The following is an 18,760-nucleotide window of genomic DNA, read 5'->3' on the forward strand; positions in this document are numbered from 1 at the left end:
AGTAATGAAGAAAATAGAACAGACGAAAATATGATTGAAGGAGAGAACATTGAAATGTTCGTAGAGAAATCACAAGTGGTTACATTAACCAAAGCCAAAGATTCTATAGAAGTAATCAAAAAAGAAGCAGAAGAAGGCAAATTTGTATCTGAACCTAATAACGAGTTTAGCTCATATGATCTAGAAGAAGAAACATATGTTGTTGTTCGTTTTGTTACAAAAAAGACTTTGAAGCAGTTCATTGGCAAAAACTTTAGATTTAATATAACGTGAAAAAATTTTTTTTGAAAAATGAGAATTTCTTTTTTTAACAGTGGAACTGTAACCTAGTTTTGAGCTTTTTCATGAAATAACCTATTCATATATTGGATTTTTATGACATTTTCTTATTTTTGTAATGAGAAAATTTTCCTTATAACGTTTCCCACCCATATTTTATTTTTGTTTCGGGTACCTTCCCGGAAGTTAGCCAAACAAGTCTGTAACTACCAATTTGTGAAGCTAGAACCAAACTTCTGGCATCAATGCAATTTGCAAATAGAAATGACTCAAATTTTATTAGTCAAAAACACGAATTTCCCTGGGAAATGCTGTAAGGTTTGACGTTATATAAATACCGTTTGTTACTCTTTGGCTAGTGTAATAAAACTAAAGCGTTATATTTGCACTCAAAAAATTCAAATTTCACTTGCCACGTTTTGTTTCCATTCTAAAAAATAGAAGAAATCAATAATGGTTCCATATTACGTTTTTCCGCGTGAATTCGGAAACTCCATTATTCGAAATTGTTAAATGTCATTACGTCTTTTAATTCTTTGAAGATGAGAATGTGAAATTCAAGGAATATAATTGCTGAAATGATTATCGTGATAATGCAACGAATTAACTGTGAATTAGAACACTTTTTAAAAAGTAATTATGTCCCGAATATGACGATTTTGGAATGGAAAGAGCATTTTACATATTCATTCAGAAATCCTCTGTCTGGAATAAATTATATTGCTTTTGTTACACGTTTGTGCTCCGAAATAATCCTGGTTATTACGAGATTTTTCTCAACACTCAATTCTGAGAGAAAGGCAAATGAATTCGGTCCCCTGTCACTAAATGGCAAGACCGGCGTAAATGTTTTTGTCAGTTCTACCAAAACGGAATTAACTGTTGGGAGCTTTATTATTTTTCATTGCCCCTATACAATTCGCATTTACTTTGATTTGCTTTAAAATCAACCATTCGAGGCTTTTTCTTTTCATTCATCGATTGCGAGTTTTGGAAATAACTTTCCATACATTTTGGAGATATTTTGCATTATTTTAGACTCAATACAAGGGTGGTTTGAATATATACCGGCATTTTGCTATACAAAATTTTATCATTAAGCTTTCAGATGCCTTTTCTGTAAAAATGTCTCGGCTTGTCACGTAACCATTCACAAACAAAGGCAATCCCAAACGAGTTTGCATTTTATGGTATTGGAGTTTAAGAGCTCTAGTGGCTGCTTTTCTATCGGACAGGATGATGATCTCCTCTCTACATTGAACTGAACACATTTTTCAATTAAATGGATTTATTTTTGATAAAAACTTTGTGTTTTGCCCAGATTTCAGAGTGTGTGGTTCTGGGTCCTGTACACTCCTATTCCAGTTCCTTCTGATTCATTAGATCCGTTCGAATAAATTCAATGGAGCTTCTGTTCATTTTTTGTATGGTGTTCCAGGTTTGGTCGTTATTTATGGACGTTTTTTTTGATGATTCCATTTCTGAACATTCTAGTTTATGTATTTTTTGCCATGCTTTCAAAAATTAGAATCATTTCTAGTGCAGCTTCTGGGCATAATTTCGTGGCCCCGGCTGCACATATGCAAGCCTGTCTTTGCACCTTCGAGTTATTGTTCCTCGTGGTATCCAGACTAGCTCTACTAACTCAAATCACCATACCATATGTGATGAATAGTCCCACAATTGCCGTGTACATTCAGAGTAGAATCTTTCTCTCTGCGAAGTTTCTACACATCATCAAGGCTTTTGTGGCTTTAGTGATTATTTCATTTTCGCGTTTCACTATCTAGCTTGAGTCCCAGTTATTTTTCCTCTGTTCTTCACTCAATGAATTACCCATCTATCTTGATGGCTCGAGGTTTAGTTTTTTCTTCCTAGTGAAGGACATTAGGTAGGTTTCATTCGTATTAACGCTAAGCCCCATCGATTGACATTACCTTTTTGTATAATTGAGTTCTCTTTGAAGTATAAAACAGAGTGTATTTTTGAAGCATCCTCTTACGTAGATGACTATGTAGTCCATCTCGAGGTTGTCTCATCTACTCCCCTCGCGTTTAGTGCTCTTTTAACAGCCTCGTGAGTATTGCCAAAGGCATCTTCTTTGTCTAAAAAGGCACATCGTGTTCTCAGTTCGTCAGAGAGATCTGAATTCCAGTTGTCAATTGTAAAGCAGTCCTCTTTTAAGAAGGAGATGGAATATTTCGGAATATTTCGTCCACTCCTGGCGACTTGAATGGTTGGAAGGTGTTTGAAACCCCTCTCTATTCGTTCTATTGCTATATACTTGTTTTACAATTGCTGCAGTTCCTCTCGTGTGTCGTTCTATTATTTTCAGGGTATAATATTGTGCGTTCAAAGTTCGTTGATCAGTGAAAAAGTCAATGGCAACTACTTCTCTGTTGTCTCAAAATAAGGTACAAAACACCTTCTCCGCTGACCGTGTAACATCTGGTGTAACTGTTGTCTTTCTTCTATGGTGAATATTTGGTGCAATAAATTTTTTCCTTTCTCTTTATACCGCGACAAGAGTCGCGTGTAAACTACCAAGCATGTGAATTTCTGCTGTAAAGTTTTCACATCCATAATGAAATATTGTTGTTGGTGAACTATTTTCTCCATACTAAATACGCTGATGTCCAATTCTACAGCTATATCGCATACAGTACTGCGGCGTCGTTCTCTAAAAATGAAAATTTTTGAAGCACTAATATTCTTATCGCTAACATTTGTTCTGGGGCGTTGCGCATGTAGAAAGTTTGCCACAACTTTTTCGGAAAGCCGAACACATAAACGTTGCGCAACAGACACTGGTACCTTTTTCTAGCTCACTGCTAAAAATACACTAAAAAGCTACCCAGGTTCAATATCACTCAAATAAGGGTTAAATTTTCGTCCGCAATTCAATATAACTATGAAAAGAATTATATAAATATGAGGAGAAATTCCCACAAAACAATAGAAAACTATTTGAAAATGGCTTTCATGATTCAAGTAAAATGAGAGAAAACGAAGCTAAGAATTCTTGATATTCCGTGTATAACCACTTTTGTTCGAGATGAAGGAATATTTATGCGTAAATTATGCATTCTCAAGCGTTTGAGAGATTTTTTTGAGTTATTTTTATAGCAGACAAAGAAAACAAAATCAGGTCGATTTCCCAATAGCGTTTCTTCTAAATTGAAGAATTCATCATCTCCGACGCGGCGTTCACCACAAAATTGATATTATACTAGTCGAGAAACAGCGAGAAAACAACGAACAGAAATTTTGAATATTTCTAATTTGAACAGTTTGTCCCTTAAATTGGAAAAATATTAGATAGATTTTAATCTGTTTTTCTAATCACAATATATACAATACGGCCCATATGTAAGAAATAAATTAAATTTTAGCGTTATCCTGTATTGTGTAAAAAAACCTGAGACAGATCGATTTTTTTCTTGAATTTACAATTTACAGTATGAAAATATTAGCACCCCATAGAATAAAAATTTTTAATGAGAATGTGGCATTGTTAGAGAGGGATTTCAGTTCTCTGTTCAGCAATATGAAGTTTTGTCAAATTTGATGCAATCATAACTCAAAACTAATTTTTAAGCTGTGAGATTTTGATAACGTCTCTATCACAAAACTTAACGTAGAATGAAGATAATAATGTCGCATAATATTTAGAATGTATTTTTCAATGTAGGTACTTCACAATTGAATTAAATGTTCAAAATGACCACCATTCACTTCTTGACAGTAACCAAGGCGATTTTTGAATTCTCGTACATTTTGTATGACCTGAGGGGTGATATAAATAGCTCGATCAATCTCATTTGGATGATTAACATCAGGAAAACGTCGCTTCATCAGCAAAATCTGTTTTGTTTAGAGAATTCCTGCTTTCTATATTTCTATCTCCATTTAACTTCTGAACCAACCGATCTTTGGAAGAGTGGTATTTTTCTTTATGCAAAACTATCAAATAGATTGATTCACTTACATCATTGTCGGCGGCAAGTTCTCGAGTTGCCTTATGCGCATTTTCATCAATCTCGAGAATCAAGAAGAACTATTTTCAGAAGTAAACTGAACATTTTTACCTGGGTTTTCAATATTTTTTTTTTAATTTTGCTAACTGTAGACTGCGAAAAGTGTTGGTCGGGGTATTTATTACACTGGTCGACAAGATTCTCGTAACACAGGCGAGACCTTTGTTTTTAAAATGGAAATACCCGTCCAAAAGAAAAAATATTTATTGAGCCCTAAGATGTACCACTTTTCAATAGCTTAATTATCCCTGTTAACATTAGCAGGTAGGTAATTTTATAAAGGCTCGGCTAATATCGGTAAATTTAATGGCCGAAAAAATAACTGAACTTATCAGAATAATAAACATAAAAATAACATTTAAAATAAGTATTCTGTTGAGTTTCATAGTAAATGATTCTCAGTTCATGGTGCAAAAAGTGATTATAAAGACGAAAATTTCGAGTCAATCGCGCCGCAGTTGCAAAACTTCTACTGACAAATTATACTATATTTGTGGAAAATTTATGGTGAAATCGCAAACCCATTTTCCGAAAATGTGAAAAAAGTCTATTTTAAATATTTTGGTACTTTAAACAAGACAAGCAATACTCCCCCCACGCGTGCTGTGTTAGTTGTAGTGTACCATTGATGTAGTTAATGAATAAGAAGAAAAGAAGCATGCCTTTTGCAATTCCAATGGTATGGTGGGAATTCACTAACCATTTTGACGACTGCTATTTTTGCCTAATAAAGACTGGAGGTTATTCTTATAAAGGGAAGCACAAGATCGAGTAATCAAATTTGCCGTCTGCTATACGACCTGTTCCCCATAACGAAGATTTATCAATACCGATTGCGTCTTTAGATCCGCAACTACCAACAGTTAGTTCATGAACTTCTAGACGTCTATAAATCCCTTGGCGCTCAAATATCAATGAAAATTCATGGTGTCAGTGATGAGCAGGGTGAAAGGTTCTACCAAGATATTAGAATAATAGAAATTCAATATCAAAGACGATGGGATTCGGCCATGATGGGTGATACTGTTTGTTTTTAAAAAGAGAAAGTTTAAGCCCTCATTAAAGGAAAAAGTACAGCTAATTGAGATTTGAAGTGTTTTTTTTTGTTTTTAATAAATATTGAATATTTTACCAATGGATATTGTTCTATAAAACTTAAAAACTTCACGAATTACAATTATTTTTTCCATATTTTCGATTTATATATATATATATATATATATATATATATATATATATATATATATATATTTCATCAGAATATTTGAGTTACTACAATTTTTTTTATCGACCAGTGTTATTAAAAATTTCACAAACCTCTTTTTGAGTTTCTGTTTTATCACTACAACCAATCATAATTAAAATGTCTATTTTTTGAGTCTCGGACAAATGAGCCATAATCAAATTTAATACGTATAAAAACATTGTGGAGACGTCTTTTAGTAATTTAAGTACCTAAATGAGAGCGGTCAACCATATTCAAATCAACGGTTTACTTACCTTTTCGACTAATACTTTAGTATCCTCAAAATATGTTCAGAAGAACAGATACGAAAATACCTGATTATTTTTAAAGTATATTTCAATAGACCAGACAATATTTGATTTAGAAGTTAGGATAACCGAAGAAATTAACAAAATAACCCCTGAGGTCATAAAAACGAGAATCGCCTCGGTTATTGTGAAAAAGTGAATAGTGATCATTTTGAACATTTAATTTAATTTTCAAGTACATTGAAAAATACATTCTAAATATAATATATTATTATATATTATTATTTTCTTTTTACGTGAAGTTTTGTGATAGAGATATCATCAAAATTTTACATCTTAAAAATTAGTTATGAGTGCACAAAATTTGAAAAACTTCAAACTTCATATTTCTGAACAGATGATTGAAGTCTTTTTCAAACAAAGTGCCACACCCCCTTTCAGAGGGGGTACTGGAGGAGGATGATATTTTCATAATGAAAATTGTCAATTTAATAATAAAAACTGACCTGTTACAGGTTTTTAACACAAAAGTAGCAGTTACTTAACATATATATTCAAAAAACAGTTCATAAATATTTTCTTTATAATGCATTGAGACATTAAAGGAATTTTGAAGATGTGCAAAGAAATGTGTAATTCTTGCTCATCTCACCTCCTCACATTATAGCTAAGGTGATTATATCACCAGTTTCCACCATGTTCATGATGTCATCTGTTAAACTTTCACATAATCTGATTTATAGATCAATTATAATACTCATAGATAACTATTTTTGTTGTTGTGTAAATATAGAGAAAAAATATTATTCAAAGAAACTATGAGAAAGTTGCGTGAACATTATCTGGGAAGTTCCTATTCCTATAGATATGAGTAGTTTTCTAGTTGAAAGTGTTGAAATGAATACTCCAACGATGTTCAACGATGTTCGTTCCCTTGTACTCAGCCTTCGTCCAAGAAAAGTACGTGTGTTATCTGATGATTAGGCAATGCAAAATATTCCGAAAAAAGAGGTACAGGTAGAAGATGAAGATCCTAGCCTAAGAACCTCAGAATTTGGTTCTACTTATCCGCATACCTGCTCACAGAATAAAGATGATCGCTAACATTATACACAGATAGGCACCACAAAAGGAAGAAGTTAGTTATAGCGTTCAAGTTAGATATCCGAAAAATGATATATAGTTTATTGAACGATAGACAAAAAATGATTTCCTGGTTATATTAAGAGACGAATATTGTACTTTCGACAATAAAACAATAAGTGAATGTAAACCAGATGTTTGAACCTTCCAAAAAGTGTGCGGCCTAACGCACAAATTAGGTACATCAACTTGAAGATTGGCTAGCCAATTCTGCTTTCCAGCATGACCATCAGTCGAAAACTGAAGAGAAAGAAAGTCAACATCGGAAAAAGAAGAATGTCTTAAATATGATATAGAAACTTGTTCTAATGACGTGAAATATGTATTCAAAAAGATAAAATTTTAGTCTGGTGATGTGGCACATATCCCAAGCAAGCATTTCACGACCTTATGTCAGGCATGTGAGGGGTAAGGCGCTAGATACACATACTTATACAAGGAGATGTGTTCCGAAATTTATTGATTCTATTAATAAACACCATATTAATAATCTTTTATGAGTATTCTCACCAGAACTGGAAAGTGTATAAAAATCGTAGAGCCTCAATTATTTATTGAAGTTGCTGAGTTACACAAAATGATTTCCACTTGATACTAGGATTTGTATGTCTATATTATATACATATATATATATATATATATATATATATATATATATATATAATCAAAGAGAAATATTTCGAATAATCCAGGTAACCTGAAATTTTCCTTCTTATTTTCCGCTCAATAATGAATCACGTCCAATTTGTGATACTTATGATAAATACGGGAATAATAATTGCGAGTTGAATTTAATTGAGACTGTTTTCCAGAGGAACATGATAATTAGTAAGTTGTTTGTTCAAATAAGATGTCACAAAGCTGCTTATTTATTTTTTTAACTCATTTCAAATAACTTCATCCTCATTTCTCAATTATGAATAAAGTTGAACAACAGTCTTCTGATGTGAATTATTCGTAAATTGAAGAGAAAGCGAATATAAAGAAAGAAGTTATTAGTCGAGCGAAGAATGTAAAAAATAAGTAAACTTGAAACAAAAGCTTGATTTCCATTCATAGAATCAGATGAAATATAAATATGATGAATAAAGGGTAAATGAGAAGGTCATGAAAAGGAAAAAAATCAATTGAAGAAACCATAGAAAGAATTAATCAGAATCAAATGTTGCATAGATGAGGCTCAGATTATACGTAAAATACATATTTTTTCACATCGTGCATATCCTAGGTATTTTCAAATTCAGTGTATTCGGTTTTTCTTATGAGAAGGCATATCAAATATGGAAACTCTTTAGCGTTTACGGAATCAATTTTTTAGTGAGTGTCTGAGTCGGTCTGTTGAATTTAAATGAGACAAGGCATTCAAAGATGGCCACGAAACTGTCGTTAATAAGTCATATGATTGTCGACCGCGAACCAGCATTACACCAAACAGCATTTTGAAGGAACGTAAGATGATGTATGAAAAATTTTTGCTGATCTCGCCATTGATATGAGTAGTATAGAGTCTATCATCAACGAACACCTTCGCATAATAACGGCGTGATGGATTTCCAAACATTCACCAAATATTAATGCCCTGTGTCACCATTTGCTGCACAATACGAAGCGGAGGAGAACGGTTTTGAACTCGAATCTTTACTGCAGATGAGAGAGACAGAGAGAGATTCGTTGTATAGTTTTAGATTGGATAAGGGAGGTTTGATGAACCTGGCTCCGATATTAGAGTTGCTCCTGTACAGGGCTGGGGTTGTGGTGGTTGCGTGGGGTCGTGTTGTATTCGCTGGAAAGAGGAAAAGCGTTCGACCATTGGCCAGAAGAGTACAAAAAGAGAGCTCTAAATAAGTGAAAGCGTAGCTGCATTATTCCCTATAGTCAGCCATATGGCTGGTGAACCATTTCACCAAGTTACAAGGAATCCGCAGAAAACCTGCAACACCCATGATCGACGAAATGAGTGTGGTAAGGGTTTTATTTGATGGATTCGTTGGATGGTTTTTGCTTGGATAAGGGAAATTTTTTATTGGAGGAAGGTTTGTTGGAGTTGGCTCCGATATAAGAGTTGCTCTTGTACAGAGCTGGGGTAGTTGAGGTTGCATTGGGTTGTATTTTATTAGCTGAAAGGAGGAAAAACGATCGACCATTGGCCAGAAGAGTACAAAAAGAGAGCTCTCAATAAGTGAAAACGGTTTTTATCGGGTACAGCGTAGCTGCATTATTCCCTATAGTCATCCATATGACTTAAGTCTAGAGGCCGCATATTGGGGAGCCAGGGCGTGAGAAGGGTTTCTTTGGCAGCGGAGTTGTTTGATTCGATGATAGGAATGCTCGCAGGTCAGAGGTTTCTTAAGGAGATAGTTGAGTAAAGTGCTGTGAACATTGGCTATATATTCGATTATGGGGTGGATATATGTTTTTTATATATAAAGTAAGGTGAGGGGGTAGATTCATCCAAATTTTCCTTCGAGCGCCTTGATGAGACAGACTCGCCTCTGTACCCTGGTTAGAGTCTCGTTCAGATCAAACATCCCACTGAGAGCTTAAGTGAATTTCACTCTCAGATGAACTGCTTCTCTCCAAATAGTGCAGACGAGAGAGAGATTCATTGGAAAAGGTAGGTAGGATGAGGGAAATTTGTTATAGGAGAAAGGTTTGTTGGTGCTGGGCCTTATAGAGGAATCGCCCCTCTGCAGTGCTGGGTTGTTAAGGTTGCATGAGGTTGTGTTTACCCTAATGGGTGAAAAGGAGAAAAAGTGAACGATAATTTGCCAAAATAAAACGAAAAATAACGAAGGAAACCTTATCACCTTTGTGGTAGCAAATCCATTTTCTTAAGACATCTTTCTGAGCGTAATGTGAAGTTTTCTATCGTATCTCTTCTTTCTTTTCAGACATAATACCCTGATCCAATTTTCTCTATTATACGTAGTAAACTAGCTTCAGAAGCTTAATCTCTGTGGTACTTCCCGGTTTGTGAAAGTTTTCCCATCCACAAAGGCCTTATGAATACACTGGCTGCAAAATAGACTGATAATTGAGTAATATGATACTGTCAAACAGTCCATAAAGCCTCAAGAACACGTCTGTACCTGATGCGATTCTCATACAGGTTTATCCTTGTTCACGTTTATGCTCACTTTGTCAACACAATGCTGCTATATGTTTGAAATAAATTGAAATAGGTAGCTTACAACCAATTTTTTAAATAAAAATCGATAATATTATAGTTCAAATATATAATTACGACATAAAAATTCTAAAGAAACATAAAATTGATGAAACAATATAGTACGTCTAATAATTTGGCCAAGGACATTTGTGAGTGCAATTATCTAGAAAGACTGTGAATTTGTGGAAATCTTTTCGAAAATATATTAATGTGTAAGAGCGATTGTTTCAAATATATTTAAAATGCCCTCATATATTTCGTTGAAGCATGTCGCATAGAAACAGATAGCAGAAGTTTATGTCGCTCAAGTAATTAGTAGAGGTGACGTCCGAAAATGGATCAGAGAGTTTAAATATTTGCTTAAAGACATGACGGAAAACGTTTAGGTTGACTTATTTCAGGCATTTCTAGATTTTTCACATAATTCACTCATTTATATATATTTTTCAGCATATTTGAGCCGTGATTGCTACATAGTTTCTGATAAACAGGTATGATCAATAAAAGTGTTGATTTGATTCTGACTGTGATAATTGGACAGTCTGCAAGAAAAGCAACTTTGGAGCTTCCACTAAAAAATCAGCTTATTCGTACGATATTGTATATACCTACCAATTTAGGGCCTGGTGTGAATTGATAAATGTAGAAGTGAACCTGGTTCCTTAGCATACTTACAAGAAAAATAAAAAAAATTAATGATCACGATAAGCTCCCTTATTTTTCGTCATACAAATTGAGAAACTCAAATTCAAAAGTCTATCGTTGGGAAGTATGTTGAGTATTTCCGTAAGTACATTGCACTGCGCCCATCTGTTATCAAACATCGTCATTTATTTCACATATTCCTGAATAAAAAATGCACTGTCAATCCGTTTGGTTTAAATACATTTGGCAAAATGCCCTCTAATGTTACCAAATTTCTCAAGCTGCCAGAATATAAGCAATATATATTCGTAGATCTTCCAATTCTTTTCTATAAGGATCAGGAGCAAATATTACGACAGTACCCGAGTGCTACGTTGATCATTGCAATGATCAAAAAAAATGCCATAGCAGAGAAAATTATCCCGACCCCGAGCAAGGTTTTCGAATGTTATCATCCAATATTGTACTTCCGGTTTCTACTTTTTATGATGATACTGGAAATTCTAGTTAGGTGTTGCGAACATAGGTTTAATACGAAAAATAGAAAGTGCAACGTCTGAATAGAATTCGTACTATTGGAAGAGAGAGAAAGAGCATCGGTTCACTAATCTCTATCTCCCTCTACTCACTCATAAAATCAAAACTTTTCACTACCTGCATTTCCCATCCGCCCTACCACTCGAAACTTAAACGTCATGGCGATCCAATAAAAATAGAACAGAAAGAGAGAGATAGAGTAGTGCAAATATGTTCTTTTCATTTCTATTATCAAATCGGGTTCACTTGGACAAGCTTCCATACCTTGCTCTCTACATCTTAAATAATAACTCTATGGTAGGGAGACTCCTTAGCATCGCAAGACATTAATGCTAATGGTTGTTTTAGTAATGATTGTTGATAATGATAATAAAAATTCACAATTTCATTGTTGTTACCAGCAAGCGAGATGGACGCTTAAAGGCACCAGAAATTCACGTGCAAGTGAACAAAACTTTTATCATTGACAACAGTAAACTGAGAGTTGTAAAGTGTATGTCGCTGTTCGAAAACCTTTGCTAAAGCCTCGGAACAAGAAAGAACGTTTGCCGTGGGTCCCTGTCCATCGATATTGAACTTATGAATATTTAGCTGAGCTATTGAGTTCAAAACGAAGAATTTACGTTCAACGCAGTATACAAAATAGGTGATGCCAGACTGTGTACTTCCCACAATTGAGCTATTCGATTAAGATTGATAAAAGTATGGAAAGAATAAACAGTATAAAAAATTTTGGAACAAAATGCCGTTCCTTCGGGTTTATGATTGATTTGATATAAATTCATTTTTTAGCAGGACAATGACCCCAGGCATAGTTCCAAATCATGCGGAGGATATTTGGAAGAGAAAGAGACACAAGGGGTGTTGATGAACATAGTTTGGCCTCCTCAAAATTAATATCAACAAACTGTTTGGTTCTATGCTGAGACATGTGAAAAAATATTTTAACACGCTTCAACGTAAACAATCACTTCCAACATTGTTAGTTGTCATTAAAATTGGCACTATGTATCTATCTACCTATCTGTCTATATAGATAAATTAGTTACCTGCTCAAAGCTTCAACAGTTGAGCTATCCTAGCATTTATATTTCAGTCACCTAGACATGAGATCTACCGACAAACTCTAATGGCCATGTTAACATTGAAGGCATGTTCGATATTATCCATAAAATAGGAAAACAAAAGAATAATGGAAAGGGAGTGAGTTTCAGTAATTTAAAAAACATTCGAATAGTCTCCACAGTGAGAATCACACCTATTGGACAAAACACAAAGTGAGCTTAACACGTTGAACCCCGGTGCGGTCCATAGGCCCGAACTTTCCTCACAACTCAGAGCGGTCCTATAGAACGCAGGACTCATTTTATTTAAAACCTTTCCCACGCCCCAAGGGATCGCATTTAAATGTGTTTTGCAGTTTGTTTGGACCGACATTTGTTTTTTTTTATTTTTGATATATCTTATATATTAAAAAAATTGATGATCCCCATTCCGAGTCCGTTCAGGCCTTCTACCCAACCGATTTGCTCATTTTTTTTTTAATAAAAGGTATTGATGCACAGATCAGCCATCAACCATCGGATTTCATCTAATTTTCACCATTCTCAAGTTATACTCAAATGCGATTTCCCCCTGTACATTACTTATGGGACTTTTTCACATACACATGCTCTATCCTCAATATCTCATGTTCTATTCAAGATAGAGACTTCATTTTGATTTAAGAACACTCAAAGAAACATCCTCTTTCTTTTGAGTTTGGAACACTTAAATCGGTTGAGTTGGAGAGGAGCTAGGCGCGGACATTCAATGTGGAGTTATGGATTTTTATAGGTTTTTGGCAATTATTCTACATTCAAAGATCTATATCTCAAGTTCTAATATAGCTACAGAGTTCGTTCTTTTCTATTATAATGATTTCTGATACTTATTTAATGGATTCGATGCGAGCGAAGCCGCGGGTAAAAGCTAGTTTTGTTTTTAAAGGATAAAAAGATGACATATTGAAAAAGAACGGAACTTTTATTATAAAGTGAATAGAATAACTATTAATTGTTGTTACAATCACAATTATTCATGCGAAACAAGGAATACAATGAAGTGGTTTTACAATCAAACGTTTTGCAAAAAGGGATCACTTTTTTTACTTTGGATTTTGTGATAATTTTTGTGTGATTTTTTTTCACAATATCTTCTCACTTTGTGACTTGGGCCTTCTGTCTTGACTGAGCAATGGTTTTTTTTGTTTTGGCATCTATTTGTCAGCATCATTCGTAGTTTCTTTTTTCAGCAACTCAATTGCTACACAAATTTGAAAGTCCGTAATCGATATATTCTTCTTTATAAAAGAGTAACATTGCTGTAATAAATAGCAATTAAATGGCAATTTTCCTAAACTACTTCAACGTCCTTCTCGGAGAACTATTGTAGCTTGCCATTTGATCAGAGAGACCACGAGTCATATAGAGACAATTACATAATTCAAAATAATCAAATGTTAACAAACATCTACGATTTCTTTCATATTTAATTGTATTCAACATTTCTGATTTTCTCATACAATCTGAGGAAATTACGTTGCCGACGCATTATCTAGAATTGAAGTAGAATTGAACGCTATCCATAAAAAACCTCCTAAACGCAATCCCAAAATAAATATAATAAGTGATATCATTATAACCCCTGCAAATCCAAAAACATACACTAAGGACCCTGAACTAAAAGCTGATATCGACGCTATTTCAATGCTTGCAAGAGCAAATTCCGACACAAATCTAGCGCTTAGGGACGCTAACGAAATCTTAAGTAAAATATCTAAATATAACAAAAGTACCGCTTTATGTGAAACTAGACATTCTGCTCAAGAAAATCAAATTTTTGGTTTCCCAATCTCAGAGAAATCTTTAAATTCGGCCTATTTTCAAATGATCCTAAAATACCGAGATAAAAATGATATAGATTATTTCCAACTATTTGGTAAGAACCGGTATATTCTTAGTTTTGGAAAAGGATGTGATGATAATGTCTTAAGCCAAATGTTTTTAGAAATAATTGATCCAAAAGAGACATATTATATATACTGCTTTGACGATTCGCTCAAAAATCTTAGAAGCAAATGTGAAAATAATTGGAATTCGATTAATTTCGGATGACGATTCAGAAACTCATAACGGTATTACTGAAACTATAAAGCACATACAATCCTTGTATTATTTCCCAAAAATTCAAGAATTAGTAACGAACCTTATTGATCATTGCGAATTATCTCTCCTCAAAATACGATAGAATCCCTCGAAAAATACCATTTTCCGTCCCTCTAATTTCTAAATCTTCACATAGACGTATAAAATAAACAATGCTTAACAATACTCGATATATTCTCCAGATACCTTCAATACGAAATTAATGATGCGAATTCAATCACTATACTCAATAAACTTCGTCATTATTTTTCATGAATCCATTCACAAATAACTTGCGACAATGCAAGAAAATTTACATGCGAAATCTTTAAGGAATTCATGTCACACTTCCACATTAATACACCATACAATCCCTCAATCATACCGGAATTCTCCCATAGAAAGAGCACATTCAACTTTAATTGAAAAATTGAGAATTCTTTGATAGAAATTAAAAGAAAATATTACTGATTTAGTTACAACCGCTATTCTTATATATAATCAATCAATTCACTCAGTAACAAATTTTACACCTTTTTAACTCATTCACTGAATCGATCCTCATAAACATAAATTACTCCATTTTTTAATGACCTTCACGAAAAACAAAATGAACCGAACAGATGGATAAAATTAATCTAGAATGAAAAGGTGATATCTCCAAAACAGACGTTGTTTATCTAGATATGGAACCACGAAATAAAATTGAACCAAAATATAAAAAAAAATTAGTAGATACAAATGATCAACTGATAAAATAATTTCTCAAAAATCTAAAAAGATCAGCAAACACATGATTAAAAATACCAATTCTTTCCAGGTTAACCATGAAGATAGCCAGCCAGGCAATTCAAGTCGAAGCAATTGAACCCCAAGGTTATATTTTAGATAATTTAGGATTCGAAAATTCGTATAGTAATTTAGTTTTAAATCAAGTTCATTTAGCCAGTAGACTTGACGACTCAATAGTAACTTTGGCAAAAATCTATCAAAAAGACGTTGAATTACTTTAGAAGATATAAAGAAACTTAGAATGTATGCACGACCAAATAAAATAATCAGAAGAGGTTTAGTAGACGGTCTTGGTACAGTAATAAAATATATTTCCGGAAGTCTCGATCAAAACGACTTAATAGAAATTCAAAATACCTTAGAAAAAGTTAATTTAAACGAAAATGAACTAATGACGGAAATTTCGAAGATATATATACGTTTGCAGGACAGATTACTCAACGTTGGCAAACAAATTTACGTAAAATTCAAATTTTTGCAGAAAACATACTCAAAGGATCGAATACTTTAAATAATAGACTTAATAACGAAATTATTATCCATATTCAGTTAGAACAAATTAGGAACCTAAGAAACTATATTCAAATTTTATTTAGAACAATATCATTCAGTAACCAAGAAACCCTAAATTAGAGTTAATTAAGCAAAAAGAATTAGAAGAAATCATTAACTTTTCACCTACTATTTCATTCACACGATGAAATCATTTCTGATATTCCTACTTTATTAGAAATAATTAAAATCAGTCTTATGTTTACTTCCAAAACTTTATATGTAACTCTCAAAGTTCTCATATTAGCCGACGAATTGCTTCATATCTACAAAATTATCCCTATTCCCAGCAAAAAAAACAATACCCTCCTACCCTCGTACACATTCGCATTGAATTCTCAAGGATCAACAAAATGGACAAATGAAGAATGCAAGAAAACCTTCTCGTTCTGGTACTGCGAGAAAGAACCTCACGAAGACCCTTGCAACTTAGAAGATCTCTCACGTAAAAAACGACTTATCGCTTTTCACATAATTAACTAATGGAAATACAATCATTTGATCAAAGAAAATGACAAGTTTAAACGAAACAAAACAATTTTAAATCATTGAAAATTTTAAAATGCAACGTCATACTAGGAAACAGCGATTGTATTCATTCATTCCAAAAACACACCTAGACAGGAACGGAAAGGAAAGGAATAGAACGTCCAGTCCAGAATGTCCCAGCCTCAAAGAACCCTCAGAAATTCATAACAAAATTAATATTAACAATTTACATTTGGAAGATCCAAATTGATACCACAATTTCGTGAACCAGACTTGTTACCTATAAAAGTCTATCAAAGCCATCTAGGAATAACATCAACAATACTTTTTATTCAACTATCATTTTGTTACACTTCACCGTATTCGCTTATTGGACTAAATTAACTTAGATTAATTAGATGTAGGATGAGTCAAAAGTTCTTACTTATATAAGAAAACTTGTTTTGACAGTTTTGTGACAAACACATCATTTATATAAAAATAAATGTCAATATGTTTCTAATGATATTCAAAGATACTTAATCAGTTTCAAAATCAAAAATATGCATTTGGATTTATTAGAAAAAAGCGAAAATACGCACAAAGAATGCCAGATAACAGTACCAGAAAATGATAAGATTGTCAAGCAATTAATCGATTCCGGTATATTTATAGACACGCGCAGATGGATACGCAACAAACTGACAATAAGTAAAGTTCATCCAAAAACATCAACTTACTTCAAATCCACCGCAGCCAGAAGAAGTGAAGAATACAGACATTTAACTAATCACTATTATGTGATTCATCCATTTAGCTCGTTCACTTTAGTATGGGACATTATTATATTCCACGTTTATATTCACATGCTGATAGTTTATGCTTTTGATGATCTCTTCATGGTTTCTAAGAAACATTCGTATTATCTCAATATTCTGAAGTTTTCAGGTGATCTGGTTTACTTTGTTGACATATGCCATTTCTTTTTCAGAGGTTATTATGACACTAATATCAGTAAGGCTGTTCTGAATGTGCAGAAAATTATCAAAAAGTATCTTTCTACAGTTTTTATCATCGATTTTATAGCGATTATCCCATCGATATTAATGCCGTTTCAATATTTGGGTTACATAAATATAAAGTACGATCCCGTTCTCAATATCATACAATTTCTTGGAATAATAAGACTTTTAAGAATCGGCCGTTGGTTGGATACTTTAGAAATGATCGGTAGATTCAACAATTTTCCTACTTACATCCATAAAACGTTCAAAGTTTTATTAGTGTATTCGATTATTTTGTGTAGTTTGTACTTTTTCTTATTTAAGACTCGTGGTAATATTAGAAGATATCAAAATATTGAATTGGATACCATCCAAGACAGATACTTCACGGCAACGTTAATTTTAATGTTGGCAGCTCATGGTACGACAGAACTACCGTTTAATTTTTTGGTTATTTGTGGTACGACTACTTTTTTATGCGCTGGACTTATACTAAACTTCTACTTGTTCGCACAACTGATGCAAACCTGGAATACATTTATTCATGTTAAAACTGCAACAAATAGTATCAGTCAGCAATTTTGTGAGTACATGAAGTACAAGGGTTTACCGATAGAGACGCGGACAAAAATTATGGCGTTCTTTGAATTTAGATTCCAAAGAGACTTTTACCATGAGAGAAGAATGCAGTATTTTATATCGGAAACACTGAGACACAGAATATTGATGGATTTACTCAGGAATCATGTGACTGGTACGAATTTATTCACTATTCTACCCAATGACGTGCTTCATAAACTGCTACCTAGAATAAAAACAGAGGTTTATTTAGAAGACGATATTATCTTCCGGAAAGGAAAATTACATGAAACTATCCATTTCATACATAATGGAACTGTAGCTGTTTATAACTGGGCTGGATCAGAAATTTGTCATCTTGAAGATGGAGATTCATTCGGTGAACTATGCCTTTTATTGGAAGAGAAGAAACTTGTTAGTATTGTCGCTATTGCTCCTAGCGAGATTTTCCGAATCAAAAAGCTCCACTTATTAAAAGTACTTGAAGAATTTCCCACAATAAAACAAAATGTTTTATTGGACTGCCGCGAGAGATTTCTCAGAGCAAGAACGAGTTATTTTTGAAATACTTTGTTTCGCTGTACTGTTCAATGATATTTTTTTAATTGATTATATATTTTGATTGTTTGAAGTACTCCTCACAAATTATATCTCTTCTATATACCGCATATGAAAAATGAACATAAGGCTTAAGTGAAAGACTACTGTCATTGGTGACGGGTTCGCAAATGTAGAGCCACTATGAAAAAAAAATTTGAAATAAATAAACCTTGAGAAGAAATTGAAAATATAAAGCCCATGATTCCATTAAGAGTTATCATGACCGAATTCGGAATACCAGGAATATTGATACGACTGCCGCTCAAAAGTTTAAGA

At 33.4% G+C, this 18,760-nt stretch overlaps 1 protein-coding gene across 1 annotated transcript; it reads left to right on the top strand.

Moving 5' to 3' along the window:
* Positions 1-16,864: 16,864 nt before the first annotated feature.
* Positions 16,865-18,448, top strand: LOC130441676 (potassium/sodium hyperpolarization-activated cyclic nucleotide-gated channel 2-like). Its single transcript, XM_056775458.1, has one exon. It carries the CDS (start codon positions 16,865-16,867, stop codon positions 18,446-18,448), a length of 1,584 nt encoding a protein of 527 aa, XP_056631436.1.
* Positions 18,449-18,760: the final 312 nt, after the last annotated feature.

Source organism: Diorhabda sublineata, chromosome 3 (assembly GCF_026230105.1).
Source record: "Diorhabda sublineata isolate icDioSubl1.1 chromosome 3, icDioSubl1.1, whole genome shotgun sequence".
Classification (NCBI taxonomy): Eukaryota; Metazoa; Arthropoda; class Insecta; order Coleoptera; family Chrysomelidae; genus Diorhabda; species Diorhabda sublineata.

Bases quoted from the DNA above. Each gene is read 5' to 3' on its own strand.
- LOC130441676 (XM_056775458.1), top strand. From the start codon at position 16,865: ATGCATTTGGATTTATTAGAAAAAAGCGAAAATACGCACAAAGAATGC.